This window comes from Corvus kubaryi, unplaced genomic scaffold (assembly GCF_017639235.1).
Source record: "Corvus kubaryi isolate FWS band 111438036 unplaced genomic scaffold, C.kubaryi_AGA036_p1.0 37284, whole genome shotgun sequence".
Taxonomy (NCBI): Eukaryota; Metazoa; Chordata; class Aves; order Passeriformes; family Corvidae; genus Corvus; species Corvus kubaryi.
This window is the reverse complement of record NW_024581088.1, coordinates 4,048,683-4,066,172: the sequence shown is the minus strand read 5'-3', so window position 1 is coordinate 4,066,172 and position 17,490 is coordinate 4,048,683. Positions and strand designations below refer to the sequence as shown.

Below are 17,490 nucleotides of genomic sequence, written 5' to 3'. Positions count from 1 at the left end.
CACACAGTGGTCACAGACCACGTGCCACCACCAGTGATTTAAGAGGTCAGCCCACATCTCCCACCACCTTGGCTCCTGCAGCCCCTTCCTGCTCACCACTAACACCTTTCAGGTTCCAACAGGAATCCAGCTTGCAACTTCTAATAAAATCCAACCAGCAATGATGCATTTGCTGCTGTGATGACTGCGAGCTTCAAGCAGCTGCATGGTTATCGAGCCTCCCAAATTACACAACAATTATGGATGCTTACATTAAAATTACCTTGCAATCTCTGGATTGCCTGGCAACACTTTTCCTTCAGCATTCACAAACGGTGCACTTTTCCTCTTAATTATATAATAATTGCAACGCATTTACCCAGCAGTTCAGAGAGAACACAGTTTTTAACTTTCATTTGCTAATAAAATAAGTGGTTACTCAATGGCCCAAAATAAAGCATCCTATTGTTCCTGTTGCTGGAAGTGCTTGGGCATCCTGTAATTTATAGCTGAATTTCACTCCCTCTGCTTAAGACTACCCACACTTTGCTGGGTTGTTGGTTTGTTTTCTTTTTCTATCTACTAAACTCAAAATTTCCTCTGAGCAGGAACTGTTCCTGCAGCAGCATCCAGCACAGCAGAGCTTGGATCTCCCAGCTGAGGCACACAGGTTCTGCTGCAGTCTGAATGCTAATGGGAATATAAAAAGCTCCAACTTCACCCTTCAAGTTCTACTCAAAGACAGTCTTGAGATTCCCATTCATATATTCACTTCTACCAACTTTCTGGGGTGACCTGACTGATTTTGACAGCACCTGGAAGCTTCTGGACTGTCAGACTTGCAAAGACTGATTTTATTCCCTGCTGGTTTTAGACAAAAAACGAGGTGGTGCTGCATTTCAATGTGGAGAGGGACTGAGACCCTGCAAACCATGTTCCTGGGCCTCAGCAAGGCTCATCATGCTCAGAGACTTGTTCTCTCTCAGTGGTTGAAGCCAGGTGAGTGATTCCTTCTGGTTTAAACTGGCTACCTCATTATTTTGTTTGCTATCCCTTGGTTATTGTGTTTTTAGAGAAAAAAGACTAATTTCCTGTCCAGCACTTCCCTGATACTTAGGATTTTACAAGCCTCTGCCATAGCACCCCTCCCCAAGATAATTTTCCAGTCTTAAGAGCTTTGGTCATATCTCTGTACATAAGATATTCCAGGACCATCCTGATCATCCCTCTTGGGCCTCAGTTCTAGGGAGCTGTTTCTAAGACAGGCTGAGCCAAGTTGCACATAATACTCAGGATACTCCTTGTCTGTACCTAAGAGCTCTTAGAGATCCAAATAACTGCATAAGAACATTTTCTACTTTCTTCTTTCTTTCATTCCAAATAACTCCCCAAATCTTGTTACCCTTGTTACATGTCACTAAGTAATGGGCTGGCATTTTCAAGAGAACTATCCAGAATAATGCCTGAGTGAGAAGAGATAGTTTAGAGCCCATCACATTGCACGTATTTTCAGTGTTGTTTCTTCCCCTCATGCATTACCCTGCAGTCAGCAACATGAATTTTTATCTGTCATTTTATCATGCCATCACTTGCTCTCATGGCATTTTCCTGCCAGTCTTCCCAGTCACTTCTAACAATGACTATCCTGAATAACTCAGTGCCATCATCAAACTCTCTTACTGTCCTCTACTCTTTTTCTGGTCATTTAGGAATACACTGAACAACCCAGCCGACATTATGGATTCCTGTTTAACTGTACTAGTGACTTTTCTCTGTTGTGAAAGCTGAATTCCACTTTCCTGATTGTCTAGTTATTAATCCACAAGAGCCCATCCAACCCAAGAGACTTAGGAGCTGCTTTATGAGCTACTGTTAATGGATCTAATCAAAAGCTGTCTGGCAATTGAAACACAATGTAATAACAGGATCCCCTTATCTACATATTGCTGTCTCCTCTGGAAAACAATCCCACCTGCAAGGTGGGAATGGTCTCTGCAAAAGCTGTGCTGCCTCTTTCTCCCCGAATTCACCACAGGCAATTCTTGAGTGTATCAGTGTACAGAGGAAGCAGTCAGTGGTGAGAGCACCAAACTCACAGAGGCTCTTTGCAAGGAGGACACCAGGACCAAACAGGCACAGAGCCAAGCTCAGCTCACCAGCAGCTGAGGTACAGAAACAGTAACTGCTTTCAGTTAAGACCATTCCACCTGTCATCTTTAACTCAGGGACCCCTCTTTGCTCACTCCTGCCAGGTTCATGCCAGCAGGGACGTGTCAATGACAATGGGGTCAGAAAAATCCCTGCTGTCATTCACAGACCTATTGTGACCTCCCCATACTCTGCAGAACAGGCACCCAGCAGCGAATCTGGCCTCAGCCACATGGGGACAAGGTGTCACCAAAAAAGGTGATGATACTCAATCAGGCTACAAAGAGGAACCCTGCTCTGGAGTCTGGGCAGAGCCTGGGAACACACTTGATCCACCACCTCGCTGGGAGGGCACAGCAGTGCTGGACTCTCATCACCCACAGCCCTGAGTGACAGGGAGCCACTCAGATGGATTCTGCAAAGGGAGTGGACAAGGACAGACACCCTCCCCGTGCTGCTCACCAGCTCTGCCATGGCCAGTGCTTGCCCTGCAAAGCTGGAGACAGGGATTTGTTCCTTGACTGACTCAGTCCATGAGACTGTAAACACCCACTTCCTGGCTCTGCTATTGCCTTCAAAGACAGTCTCCAAAAAGAAATGGAAGAAAAAAGAGAGGCACTATTTCCCTAACGTCCTTTCTAAGGGTTCTGTGACACTTACTGGGTAAACCTGAGCTGAGTGGGGCCACCTCAACAGCAACCCCATCACAGGCAATCCAAGGGGACCTCTGGCTCGTCCAACACCCCCCCAGTGTCGAGATGCCCCTCCCCAGCTGTGCAGGGGCTGAGGCACAGCCTCTGCAAAGCACTGCCAGTGCTGGGGTACTCACAGTACTCGATGCCCAGCACGATGTCTCGGAAGTAGAGCCGAGCCTGCTCCTCGCTGAAGGGCTGCTCACTGGGCACCTCCATGACAGGCCTGTGGGGAAGAGGGACAGCAGCTCAGTGCTTTGCAGCATGGCAGCAGCACCCCTTGCTGCAGGAGTATGTTCTCCATCACCACGGCCCAGCACTGAGGGCCAGGCTCCCGAAAGGCTCTGGGTGCTGTGACACAGGATGGAGGCGTGTCCATCCTTTCTGGACGTGGTGATGCTTTGGTTACTGAGCCTGGCTAGTGATGGGTGGTATTGCATAGTCCCTGAGCCAGCACGAGCCACAGAGCCCTCATAATCATCAGGATTAACTGCTGATGTCTGCACAAAATAAGACAAACACTATTCACTGACAGTCCTAATGGGAGAAGAACAAAGCTGGACCTGGCCTTTGGTTTCCTGCTAAAGCTGCTGATGGCTGTGAGCACCAGCATTCCCATGAGATCCCAGGCAGCAGCGGGGCCAGTGCCTGTTGCTGTGCACTGGATGTCCTGCCTGCTGGGGCTCAGTCCTGGTGCAATATCATTGTGCAGCTGGTCTACACTGAGGCAGAGTCTAGACATGAACCACTAGCTCAAAGGTTAAATGGAAATATTTTCAGTGCATTGTGCTAAACTGCTTTGAAAGCCTATTTAGCTGCTCAGGGTTCAGCCACCACCAGAGCTCAGCCATTCAGCCCTGAACAGCCAAGGTTACCTGGTCAGCTTCTCCTTTCCTTTCCTTTGAATGCCACCACTGCTGAGGGATGCACAGTCTCCTCTAAAAGCCTCTCTTCTGCCTGTGCCTGCTGAAAGCTGAGGGCAAAGAGGCTGTAAGAGCTAGTCAGAATCTCCTGTTCCCCTGTGGATGAATGGCTGGGGCTAAGGACTTTGTTGCCCTGGGGGCTAATCCTGCCTGTGCTCAGCAGCTTGGCTTTGCATTTGGACATACGTCCACTGACTGGAGCTGGATTTGAGTGAGTGCTCCTGGGACATCATCCTGGCAAGCCAAACCCTGGCAGAGAACAGCCCATTGCCAAAAGCAGGCTCTGTGATTCTTCCCCTCAGCACCCAGCAGCAAATCCTCCCTGCAGTATTTCCCTCTTCTCCCTTGCTGCCCATCTGATTGATGACCTTCATCTCCCACTTGCATTTTCCTGCCACTGCCTTCCCTCCCTCTTTTATGCACATTTTTCTGTTGCTGAAACCAGGGGGAAAGTGTGAGTGCTGACAGAAATAATGTGAGGGCTGGCAGAGTCACTAATGGAGTCTAATTGCCTCCTGCCAGAGGCAGCCAGGCTGCACTTGGATGAGCCACAGGTTCCCTGGCCTCAGCTGTTTACAGGACCTCCCCCAGCTACAAGACAGGCATCAGCCTGATCACCAGGGAGACTGGGGAGCCTCTTGCCAGCAACCCACTGGAGCTGGCAGCTTGTTCATGGGGCCAGAGAGGAAAATAACCCCTTTGGGTATCTCCTCCATCCTGGACACAGCAATCATGACCTCACTGGGACTGCAGAGCTGCAGAATCAGTGCAGGTGTAGCAAAGGCCGGTGAGGAACGTCTCACCACCATATCCCTTCTTCTACTACGCAAAAGAAATGTGCCAACAGAACAGCCTCCCATGAGAGGTTACTGCTGACGGCAAAATAAGGCAGCAGGTGGCAAGTAAATCTTGAAGCAACCACACACCCCTTGTGTCAGAGGAAGCCACAATGTGGCTGGAACCCAGCAGAATATTCCTATTCAAACCTCTTCTTCTAGGCACCTGATAAGGAATTGTCATAAAATTCGTTTTCCAGATCAGAGTCTGGCACCAGGACGTGTTCTCCCAGCACATTTCTATTCACCACATCATTCCAGGCTGTAGCAGCGCAAAGACAACTCCAGCTGGGTTTTGCCTCCCCTGCAGACAGGGTTTGCCCCTCTGGACGTACCAAACCTCCATTTCACACAGGAAGCTGATGATGAACACCAAAACTTTCAACAGAAGGGATCCCAGGAGGGCTACTTACCCTTTCCTCATGAGGTCAAACACTGCAAGAAAAGGAAATAAACCATGAATGAATGAGAAGAGCAGCCCAGGCTTGTTTGTTATTCATCACCTACAAAAACACATCCATTCCCATACCTGCAAAATCAATTTATCTCCACTCATTTCTCTTCCCTCACCCATGACAAGGACACCAGAGGATGCAAAATGAAAATATTCATCTCTTCAGCACAGAGAAATATCCCCCTCCCCGCCAGCTCCATACAGGGAGACAGCGGGTGCTAATTTATCAGCCACGGTGCTGCTGCTCTGGGTGTCAGCCCTCGTTGATTTGAGCCCTGTTGTACCTCCAAGGGAGGGTGTTTGGTGTGATATTTCTGCTAAATTGCTGATAGTGAAGGAGATGCTGTAAGAACATGCTGCTCCATTTCTGCTGTGTCAATCAGCAGCACAGCTACAGCTCTGTCAGAGCCAAACACTCCCTGGCGGGAGCAACTAAAGAGGATTTGCTGGTGTGAGTTGAGGTTTGCAGAGCACATGCGTTTGTGTGTCTGATTAGGGGGTTGGGGGAAAGCGTTCTTCTGCTCTGCCCTGTTCTGCAAACAGGAGAAGGATCTGCTTTTATGTAGAGTAGGACAGCTCTCTCCCCATGAATTATATGGGGATTTTTTGCACTTCTCAAAAAATCTGAGCAGATCCCCTCCCCAGAGCACCAGAGGAGTGGGACCCTCTGAAGGTACAAACACAACAGGGCAGCCTGAATTGGCTCGTCTTGCCCTCCAGGTGGAAGAAGCTGCAGCTCGTGGAAGCATTTCCTTATCCAACCACCCTCTACCTCTGCAGGTTCCTCAAAGCTTGCTCACATCCCATCCCAGACCCCTTCCCAGTGACCACACAGCCAAGTGTTCACAGCAGTGCCTGATCCCAGCAGTCATGGGCAGAGAGCAAACTGCACTTCCTCTAGACCTGCTTTGCACTGGGGGGCACTTTGGGAAGGAGAAAGGTGCAGCTATCATCAGCTGGGTCAGCAGCAGGAAGGAGCAAACCCACTTGCAGGAAGTTCAGTCCTGAGCAACACTGAGCATCCACAGCTTCTCCTTCTGCCAAGGGTACTGCAAAGGCAGGAGCTTGATGAGCCTGAACTACTCATGGGATCCCAGACAGAGGAAAGGGGTGATGGAATATGGACAACAGGGACATGGCCACTGCTCATCACTCAGGGACCAGCACAACCTCCATTGGGACCAGGAGATACCCCACCTGTCCTGCTGCTATTGCTGGGACAGTTCTCTTGCTCCACAGGTAGAGCTTGGTTTAGGTTTGGCAGGTTTTTTCCCTCTGCAGCTTTCTACTTCATCTCTCCCCTTTCCTCCATCCCCAGGAGTTCAGGTCTTCAAACAACAGCCTCAAGCACCCTCCCCACCACGAGTGCCATCACTTTGAGATGCTGCCAGATGCCACTGGAGCTTCAGCCCAGAGGGAAAAATGCTCTTTCAAAGGCAAATTGCTTCATTTGCTAGGCAGAGTCCTCCTTCACGGCAGCTTCAAAAGTGTCCCATAATTATTTCATGAGGAGCAGCCTTTGAACCTGCTTCATCAGGAAACAGTTCAGGGAAGCACAGATGTAAAAGGGTCAGCCAGCCCCTCCTCTGGCCTATCTCAGAGGGCACCTCAGGGCCTCCCAGGCCTGTCTCTCAATGTTTTACCCAAATGGGAGTTAGGTTGTGGCTGGCACTTTCAGGGTTTGGAGGAGAGGAAGACAAAATGAGTGGAATTCCCTCGCCCTCTACATAAACACCCAGTCAGGCATGGCTTCCCCACCAAAGGCAGGAGTGCTGCTCCCTTAGGAGGTGCTGAGGCTCAGCAGGGTGGTCAGTGGCTCTGCAGGGGCCACAGGGAACAGCCCCAGACAGGACTGGAGTGATTCTGGAGTCACTACCACTATCCACAGCCTACAGAAGTCTCATAGCAGGAGGACAAGGAAACCATCCTGCACCCTTCCCTTCCCTCCTGGCTCTGGGACCGGAATCAGCTCCAGAGAGGGGAGGGCAGAGCAGCTGTCAGGTCTTTTTAGTGTCCCCATGGCAAAGAGATGTGCACAGCTGTACTGACACAAGGTTGCCTTACCCTACTGCACGGGGCCTTTCCATCCCAGCTGCATTTACTGGCGTTTTAACTTCACAGAAAAAAATAAGTCTGCTGAAGTTGGCACAAGTTTCCTCCCGTATTGACCCCGAGTCCTGGTACGTGTCACTTGCATCACTAGGCCTAAGCCCAGATGGTTCTGTTAGCTTATGAGACTCACATACCCATGTACAAGTTGTCCTCTGCAGGATCATCAAGGACCTGAGAGATAACAGAGAAATAAGCGGGAAGAGGAAAAAAGTGAAAAACAGCAGGAAAAAAGATTTTTAAGCAAGTAACACTCCCAGTACACTGTGCTGAGCTGCAGAGCACTGAGAACAGCTTAGGCTAATATTTAGAGAGTCCTGCAGAGAGTAGGGTTTTGAAGGACACAGATTTCCCTGTCTTCAGAAAAATCTGGGCTTCTGCCTGTATTTGGAGAAACAGCCTACCAATAAAGGCACTGCTTGTCCTAACCTGACCTCAGTCAATAATGAGAATGGCACCAAAGCCTTGCACTTGTGCACCTTCCCAGGCTTGTCTGCCCACAAGTTTCAATGATCAAAGCTCACTGCTATTTCTACCAGCAAAGTGAGCTGCCTTCTCCTGGGCACCAGCCCAGAGCCCAGGTTGAGTGTGCAGTTTGTCCTACACAATCAGTATGACTTTGCTTGGAATCACCAGCCTGAATTTCTCAGCATCTATTTTAAACCAATTCTGGCTGAAGTAGGAGCAGCTGAAGAAAAATCCTCTTTTTGCAATACAAACCAGACTTGTTTCAGCATAGCTTAGGGTGGAGAAGCAGCTCACCTCTATCAGCTTAACGATATTGATGTGGTCCAGCTTCTTTAGGATGGCTATTTCCTGATAGACTCTGTCCAGGGGTGCCATGGGTTTGGGCTGCTCTCCAGAGGATGCTTTTGACCCTCTGGGAGGAGGCCGACCTGCAAGTGTGAGAGGACAGTGAGGAATTCCTGCACACAGGATGAGCAGCCACTGGCCCCTCTGCAGATACCTCCAGCTGTTCTGGAAGATCTCATCACCTTGTTCTCATCCCAAAGCATTGCAGTCTCCCACATGGAACTGAGATCTCCAAGTCCCATTCAGACCAGCTGCTCCCAGCTGCCCAGATGGGTCTGGGGCATCCCACGGCCCAGCCTGGACCCAGGTGCTATCCCAGGGGTAGAAGAGACTCTGAAAGGAGGGGGACTACCTTGCTTAACTTCCAGTGCTTAATTAGGCTTCATAAATGGTGAACATGGAAGAGTCACCACTTCAAAGAGATTCACAAAAATCAGAGCCAGGAATCTCATTACTGAGTGTGTTGAATTTCTCTGTGGCTGTATCTGCCCCCTCACCACCCACTGCATTTTAACCAGCTCCCAACTACATGGGCAGCTTTCATAGGAGGCCAAGTTCTGCAGTCCTTGCAGACAATGTTTCTACAGAGAGATTGGGCTGAGGGAGGACAACAGGCAGACCTCTAAATGTGAGATACCCACGTGGAAATCCATACTGCTTCAAGAGCTTCTTTTTGGAGAGGACTTTCATAGCCTGGAGGAAGAAGAAAAAGCAGTGTTAAAACTGAACATAAGCCAGAGAGCTGATTGCTGTGACCTGGGAGTATGCTGGGCACCAGGGACTGGCTCAGGGCTGCTCCTCAGCCCAGAGAAGGCTCCTGGTTAGTGGTGGCCACAACAGACAGAGCCTGACCCAGGCTTTCCTAAAAGCACTGCTAACCATCTGTTCTGTTCATTTTTCACCATGAAAGGTTTTGACTTATTTTCAAATGGACAAAGAAAAAGGAGCCCAATTTCTGCACTTGGGGCAGAAGCTTGAGGGAAGAGGTGGGTGCCTCTGGCTGACCCACTGTTTTGGATGATGTTATGGCCATGCTTCAGGTCAGAGCCACTTCAAGGCTGCTTCATCTTATGTTTTGTCTTGTCAGGGGGTATAAGTAGGAAACTGAACCCAGGCAGCTGAGGCATGGGAAAGGGGCAGGGTAATTCTTCCTGCCATGCAGCTGGCATTAGCATAGTGGCAAAAGGCAGTCTGAATTTAATAAACAGTCTTTGTGCTTCCATCTGCTCTGTGCATTAATAACCTTTTGGAGGGCTACTCAAAGCCCCTGAGTGGCCCAGCAGATGAATACTTAATGAGAAACCAGCGCATGGCACAATTTGCTTAGGAAAAAAGTCTGTGCTTCCAGAAGCTGGGATGGTCACTCGCTCCTTCCCCTAGCCTAAGCAGTTACTCCTATTAATAAAGCATCCAATATGTAATTCACACTGGAGTGATCCCTACAAAATCCAACTAACCAAGGAGTCCTGCAGGACACAGTCAAACGTCCAGGAATTCTGCATTAATACCACAGAGGCAGGGTCTCTGCCCACTACCTCTTTTCAGCACACATACCAGGAACAGGTCACCAAACCCATTTCAGTGAGCTCCTTCCCAAGTGCTTTTCCTGGCAATGATGGCACCACACGTCCAAGCATCCCCACCTCCCATTAGTGCTCCCACTGCAGACAGGTTCATGGCTCGCTGAAAGGATTGTTATTTTTGGTACTGATCCAGTGAAATCCTCTGGATTTGCACCCGTGTAATTGACAAGAGACACTGTGCAGTGTCTCAATCCTGCCTGACAGCTCCAAACCAACTGTTGGAAATGATGGTGTTGAGAGACAGACTCAGAAGTGCTTATCTCTGACTTAGCACAGCTCTGTGTCCAATACAGGCAGCCAAGTGACTCATGGTCTGCTGAAAGAGGATCCAAGATGTGCACAGCCACCTCCAAATACGGCCAGGACCAAGCCTGGAGGACTTCCTACGCTCCCCACTTTTATCTCTGCATAATGAAAATTTATGAGAAAAATCAAAGGAATCAGTACATCCATTTCTCTTTCAACCATTGCCAACCCAGGAGGAGAAGGCTTCTCTTGCTCCAATCCCATCTTGAGTCCTCGCTGCCTTCTGGCAAGGAGCTTTAGAAAAAGGAAAAAACAGAAGATGCAATTTGCTGCTGAAAGCTCAGCTCAATTTGCTGCTTGAGGGCCTCAGCCTAAGAAACCGAACCATCACCACCAGCCATGCTCACATCAGGACAGTCCTCCCCAGGAGAAGCTGGAGGGAGCAGGAAGGCACAGAGAGGAGCAATAGCTAAGACAAGACTTGCTCTTGGGGACAGAAATGGGGGGAACAGGAGCTACTGCTGTCACCCAAACTCCTTGAAGGACGCTTGAGGGGCAATGGGGGGCTACTGCATCGTAGGTGAGTTGATTGCAAACCACCACTACTGCTGGGAAAGAAGCACCAGGATATGCTTATACCAGTTTTGAAGCACCAGTATCTGCTACTGCACAAGCAGGGCTGGGACAAAAGAGAGGACCTGTCCCACTGCACTGGCAAACTCAATCAGGGACAAAAAGCAACAGGCCAGAACCACTTAATTATCACAAGAGCAGAGAGGAGGGCACGTGGCTGTGAAGCCTCACTTTAATTACAGTGAGCTGGTAGGACCAGGCTTCCTCCTGAATTGTGGCTGCTGTAGTGGGAGCATCTCAGGGATGCTTCAGAAAACCGCTCCTTCTGGGCTCACATGCATGACAGAGCCAGAGACATTTGTACTCACAGGCAGAGCTAATTACCCAGATAATGCCTTTCTGATAAAGAACCAGCTCAGAGCCAAGCTGAGGGATTTTCCCTTTGCACAGGCGAGTGTTGCTTCAATCTTCTCGGGAAAAGGGAGCCTGGAGATTTCCTCCACACATCCTCCTTCAGATGTGGACGTGGGTCTTGACATTTCCCTTTGAGAAGCAGCAGGAACTGTGTGCTTTTCTCTGATGTATGTTTATTATCTAAGTTTACTGCTCTCTTCCTATCAGCCTTACAGCTGGAAACCACAGGGAAGCTGCGTGAGGGAAAGGAGATCCCAAGCTTATGGAGAGGAGGAATGCCTGTGACACAGCAGCTTTCACAACAGCGAGACCACAAGCTGCGGGTAATGACAAAGGCAAAATGGCCATTTGTTTTGGGAGGGAAGGGTGACAAAATGATTGAGCCAAGGGAATCTATCACCTGTCCTTGGTGATGCTCTCACAGCGCTTAGAATGTCATTTTATATGCTAAGGGAGAGACTTGTAGTGCAAGGGCAGAAGCCTGTGCACAGTCCCTACCTGCAGCTCCCAGGGGAGTGGGATGCTGCTCAGACGTCCCTACTAACCACCTAAATCCTCTACCAGTGCATGAGGGCACACTGTGGGAATGCTGAACAGACCAGAGAGTGTTTCCAGCCCTTCTTCACCTGTCCTGCCTAACAACAACATCCCTCAGACAAAGCAGCTGAGAGGGAAGCTCTGCTCGGAGAGAGGAGTGTTATGAACAGAAAGAAAATCCTAAACCAGGCAGGATTAGCTGCCACAGCCTTAAAATCCTGCTCCTGCATTTGTAACCTTTAGTCCCATCAGCAGAATTGCATCACCAGGCTGTGCCCCATCCATGCCATGCCACCAGAGCAGGGATGCTGTCCTGGAGCTCGCCTGTCCCCAGCTGCCTCCCAAGGATCCTGTTGTTATCCCAGGTGACCCAGCCCCTCACAAGCCCTCAGCACGGGGTGTTAGAGCAAGCCAGAGAGCACTTCCCTGCTCCTCACTGCTCTGGAGTGCAGCTGGCAGTGGTTCAGCAGCTGTTATGTGAGCAAGAGGATGGGAAACACAGGAGCTGTGCCTTCCCTTTCCGCCTGGATGGCAACCAAAGTGGATTCTCCAGGGGCTGGAAAGTTCAAGGCTTGTTGCTGGCCACCGTCTCAGCAGCAGCCCTTTGTTCAGCCACTGCTTCTATAAACTTGGAAGGAATTTCTCCCCATCACTGAGACTGGGTAGGAAACAGCCCTCCTTGCAAAGATTGTTAGGTACAAACAGAGGCAGAGACCACAATCACACAAATCTTGTTTCTTAGGAAACAAGATTAAAAAAGAAGGATGAAAAAAAGAAAAATCCACTGACAACCTAAACGCTATTGCCTTATTCCAGCAGTAGCATAAAAAATGCCCATCATAACCACTTTTCTTTGCAAGATGATTTAGAAATTGAAAATAGGAGGAAGACATGACCTGAGGCATCAAAGAATCAAATTCCATCAGCACAATGATTCCAATCTAGATCTCTGCCAGGACACATCTGCCTTTGCTTTTTATTTGCTGCTTTTTCACAGAACTTGGCCTTTGTTTTTTCCCCTAGTCATCGTCAAAGCATCTCCTTCAAACTGAGACACTGAAACCTTTCCAGTGTAAAGGGTTCCTTGGCAGAGCTCCACAGAAGCTGCTGTAACAGCTTTGTGTGCCCCAGGAGCAGCAGGGTCCTCTGCTCTGGCAGCCAGCTCTGCTTTCCAGCAGGGTCTCGTCCTTGGAGGGAGCATGTGGTCACATACCTGGTGCAGAAATTCCAGTTTCCGTGGTCTAACACATTCCCTGCATCCACTGATGTGAGCCAGGACACTTTTACAGCCCTCCCAGGCACTGTGGGTGCTCACAGCAACCAAGGGCAAAGCTCTTAGAAGCACTCCCTCGTCTTTAATGGAAGGTAAAAAACCCACAAAGTAAATACAATCCATCTACATTTTTTCCCAAATGTGGTGATTGAATTTTTTTCTTGAGAGTTTTTCCTAATTCTAGGCCAGATCTGAAACTCATTAAAGCAGAAGCAATCTTTCCTCTTGCTTCAACAGGAGCTATACTCAGTCCTTGGTCCCTATAAACTCTGCCTTTTTGAAGGGAGCTAGCAAAGGGTCCCACACCTCAGCAAGAATCAGTAGCCACACTCTGAATTAGGCCCCAAAATATTTTTTTTTCTTATTTCCTTACAATTTTGGTCCTTGTTATTGCAGCACACTAGCTTAAAGACAATAACAAGGGCAGCAACACCCTGGCCTCATGCTAAACCACTGCAAATGTAAATCAGTTACAGAAACAGCGTGTCATTGAATGCTTTGGGTTGGAAGGGACCTTAAAGATCATCAGTTCCAACTCCCTGCCATGGGCAAGGACACCTTCCACTAGACCAGAGTGCTCCAAGCCCTGTCCACCCTGGCCTTGCTCACTAAAGGCCAACCAAGGGCTGATTTTCTCCAATTAACTTCTTACTGCTTTTCACCACGGAGTCAAAAAACACCCTCCATAGCTAAATCTGGGGGAAAACAAACACACAGAAAAGGCCCTTCCCCACTGTTAGAATCACAATTGCTTCTATTAACTGCTGGTAAGAGGCATTAGGTACCCTCAGGGGTCGGGGTGCACTGCTGAGGAACAGCCCGGGATGGGAAGGATAAGCAGGGCAGGATGGAAGTCGTCTCAGCTCTGGGAGAGCTCGAGGGTCAGGTACAGCAGGCAGGTGGGGAGCTAAGCCACCATTAGCCAGTTATGCAATTGGCACTGTTTCTCTGAAGCTTTGAAAAGTCTGCCAGCTCCTGAGCTGGTTTAATGCCTTGGAAAAGCAGAGGTGTCTCCATCACGGCTTGCCCTCCCGGAAAAGCGCGGGTAGTGGGGAGGGTGAGGGGTGCCAGGCATGGGACTGAAGCTGGAGAAGGGGACATCTCCCACTGCCCCAGCCACGAGGGGAACAAGGACATGGGACAGAGTTCAGAGGTCACTGCCTTTCCCAGCAGTGCAGCCGCCTGCCCCCTCCTCTCCTGCACAGACACCACCACGACCACGCACAGCAGGCACTGCCCTGGGCCCATCTCTCCATACACCTCCCAGGACCACCTCCACAGCCCCAGGATCCCAGCTGGGATCCAGCTCAGCCCCAAAAAGAGGATGGGGTGAAGCAAAGAGCACATCCCTGCAATGCTGGCACTAAAGGGGTCTGCATGCCCTGCCTGGCTTCAGGTGAGGCTCAAACAGCCCCCAGGCACAGAGCCCCTCCCAGGCTGCAGCACCTTTAAAGTGTTTGCTTAGATTAGAAACCAAGATTAAATGGGGATTAACTAACACACACCAGGCTAACCTGCACACAGGCTTTCACTTTTGGTTTTTATTTGACCAGCTAAATCTACATCCATGGAGCTCATCTGTATCCAAAACAGGGACAGGAACGCAGCAGGCAATGCTATCCTAAGCCCAGCTCTCCCCTGCCGAGCTGTGACCGCTGCCCTGCCCACGGGGGCAGCTCAAATGAACAAAAGGGCAGTGCCAAAATGTAAGGATTACAATTTTCAAAGGAAAAATATTTTCAGCTGGAAACAAACATGATTTACGGATGTGATGCATTCCCACTCCGTGCTACTGGCCCTGGCATGCCTGTGCTGGTGGGACAGATGGATCAGGGAAGCCAGGGCTGGCACCATCACTCTGCAGAACAAACCATCCTGCTGCAGGGCATGGCAGGGAGGATTTGGAGGGCAGCAGAGAAAGGGAGCCATTGGAAACAGCTCCGGTGTGGCTGTGAGTCAGCTTGGAAAGGACGGGAGATGGAAAGAATTGTGACTCCTTTCCTTGGCCAGCTCCAGGCCACCTTGTCCAGATTTTTGTCTCATCTCTTCCATCCCTCATTTCAAGACATTCCTGCTGCAGTTTCATGCCCGCTGGAAGCACGGAAAGGCTAAGGAATACCCACGGGCATACAATTCCCACCTGACCCTTTCAACCTGGTGTGTCACTTGTAAATCCAGGAGTCAGGGAGGAAAACCTATCTGGGGAGCAGTGGGGAATGAGCATGCTTTGCGTTCCACAACGTATCTTATTCCCCATTGTCCCACGGCCAGCAGGGACAAGCAGCAGCTCATGAGACTGTCTGGGCGCTCTGATGGGCCCATTTTCATCCCCATGCAGGAGCAACAGCCAGACCCTCTCACCAAATGCAGTGTGGAGCAGTAGCTCTGGCAGGGCTGTGTCGGGTTCAGGTTCAACAGCACTGCAACCACGCAGCTCTGCTCAGCAGATTCCTGCTCTGGGATCCATCAGAAACAGCTGGAAGCTCTTTCCAGAAGCCTCCAGGCACAGCCACACATAGCAAGGCAGTTTTCCTTCCTTCCAGCTCCTGCTTTCAGCCTGAACAAAAGAAGCCACAGGGCAAGCCCAGGGACATGAGCACATCTGCAGGCAGATTTTGCAGGAATCCCGGCTGAGATGGTTGGGATTCACCTGCCTCTGAAAGAGGAGGCACAGAACAGGAGCCTTCAGCATAAGCAGCCTTTTAAAATATGAAACTCTCCAACTCTGGCTTCATTAAAACCCAAGATTTGCCTTCTGTCTTGCACCCTACACCTCATGCCCTGACAGTGAGCCTCGCTCAGTGTCCCCCAGGCACCCCCCAAGGGGGTAAGATGCAGGGAGCCTGGCACTGCCCAGCCACACCACACTGTTCAGCATTTTCCTGAGAAACGCCCCCATTTCCTTACAAAACACCTGCTCATTCCAGGCCAGGCTTCCAAAGCACAGCAGGTGCTGAATACCACCACCCACATGCCTCTAATTTCAGGTGACCTGCTTCATAGCTAGAAAATGCCAAGGCAAATCAGCAACATGCTTCTGCAGCCTGCCTGTTACATAAGGCACCCACCCAGTCCCCTCCCGCGCGCAGCGGCTCCGTGCCCAGCGGGAGCTTCAGCTCCTTGCAAGCCACCCAAACCAGAAGTGCACATGCTGAGAGCAGCCAGGTGGAGAGGACCCAGCTCTCAGGGAGGCAACAGCAGCAGCAAAGAGGAGCAGAGGAGAGACACACTTACATAATACTTGTCATCGTTCTCGTTGTAGGCCAGTTTCACAACGCCGTAGGAACCCTAAAAATAAACAGGAATTGCACAGTCAGTTCAGCAGCTTCACCTCATCTTCTTGCTGCTCAAGGCTGGTAGACCACAGCTGGGATAAAAACACCTCCAAGGCCCCAGGCCATGCTGACCCCTGAGCAGTCTGCAGGTGATGTAGCCCTACAGCGAGGTTGTACACTTTGGCAGCTCTGTTGCAGCCATGGGGCACTGGAGGATTATCAATGTCTGGAGGAGCTAAGTGCTAGCCCATCATCTCCAGCCCTGAGCCAAAGCCACCATGTCTGTCTGAACTCAGACATCGGTGGGGAGCAGAGAGAAAAATTTTCAAGCATATTTTTTTGGTGCAAATTTGGATATTCTACATGAACACCTTTCCTGTTCTACTACAAGACCATTTTCAGCACAAGACCTCTCCCTTTCTTGATAGCAAATGGACTTCAGTGATGACCTGCCTTCCACCTGCCACATGTTGCCCAGGCAGATGAACTGCTGCTGTATCCACAGCTCCAGGGACAGCCTGAAGCCAAGCCCCATCCAAACTGCTGTTTTGTCAAAGTTCCATGTAAACACTCTTGTTATGCAAGTGAGACGTGACACCACGACCAGGTATCATCCCTGACAGATGCCTGTTGAATAAATGAGTGGCATGAACACTGGAGCCTTCAAAATATTTCTCTTGACTTCACTGAGAGCTGAAATAAGGTCCTGGTCTCAGAGGAGACCAACAAGCCACCTGGCTGATCCAGAAGCACAGCAGGTCCAGCAGACCCTCTACCAGCCTCACAGTGCCCATCTGCTTGCTGTGACCCACAGGGAAGAAGGCAGGGACAAATCCACCTGAGAGAAGTTTTACACTCTCCTTAAATCATACAGAAGTCCTAAGTGGGTCTGAAGCTGTGTGTGAGTTGGGGATGGCATCTGCTGTGCCAGCAGTGGTACCTCCAGCCTTGCTCCCTGCCTGCCAGCAGCCAAGTGCATAGCCCACGGCACAGATGGTGGGGGTGCCACCCCACAGCCTGGGGCTTCTTGTTTTGGAGGCATTTGGGCTAATGAAACTTCTGGTGAAGGTCTCTGCAGCTCAGGGTGCAGCCTCCTCTGACTGCAATGTTCCAACCGCAGAGGCAGACACGGCTTCCAGACAGCACCACTGCTCGTGGACCCATCTGCAACGGTGGCACACGGCCAAATGTGCAGGTGTCTGAGCTGCTCACCAGCCCAGACCTCTAAATAACTTTAGAGGAATCTCTTTTGAATCATTCTGCAGCTTTTAAATGTGCACTAGAATTAAACAAGCATTTCACATGACGTAAAAACTTTAACTAGTCCTGATGGGGACCAAACATCTGTCCTGATCATCTTTTTGGGTTTTTTTAAAATTTTATTTTCCTTATTGTGTTGTATTAATGCATCAAAGGCTGTACTGTTACATTTGGCAAGCAAACACCCTGAAAGGGAGCCAGCTCAAACACCTTCTGAGGGAGGAAAAATAAATTTAGATTTCAAAGGAAGTAACTCCACTGTGACCTTGAACAAAACTTGCTCAAAATAATAACCCCCAAAAAAACCCCAAACCAAACACAACTTGCAAGGAGTCTTGGCCAGTGACGTCCCTTGGGCGGGCACAGCCTTTCCAC

At 49.9% G+C, this 17,490-nt stretch overlaps 1 protein-coding gene across 5 annotated transcripts in view; it reads right to left on the bottom strand.

Moving 5' to 3' along the window:
- Positions 1–17,490, bottom strand: part of CAMKK1 (calcium/calmodulin dependent protein kinase kinase 1) — a 94,506-nt gene that overhangs the window by 28,865 nt on the left and 48,151 nt on the right. For all 5 annotated transcript variants that reach the window (XM_042025960.1, XM_042025959.1, XM_042025958.1 and 2 more), the window contains exons 4-9: positions 15,815–15,868; positions 8,596–8,647; positions 7,904–8,037; positions 7,279–7,315; positions 4,992–5,013; positions 2,957–3,045 (exon numbers count right to left, since the gene is read on the bottom strand). In XM_042025960.1, coding sequence (XP_041881894.1) covers positions 2,957–3,045; positions 4,992–5,013; positions 7,279–7,315; positions 7,904–8,037; positions 8,596–8,647; positions 15,815–15,868 — 388 coding nt within the window. The remainder of the gene's footprint in view (positions 1–2,956; positions 3,046–4,991; positions 5,014–7,278; positions 7,316–7,903; positions 8,038–8,595; positions 8,648–15,814; positions 15,869–17,490) is intronic.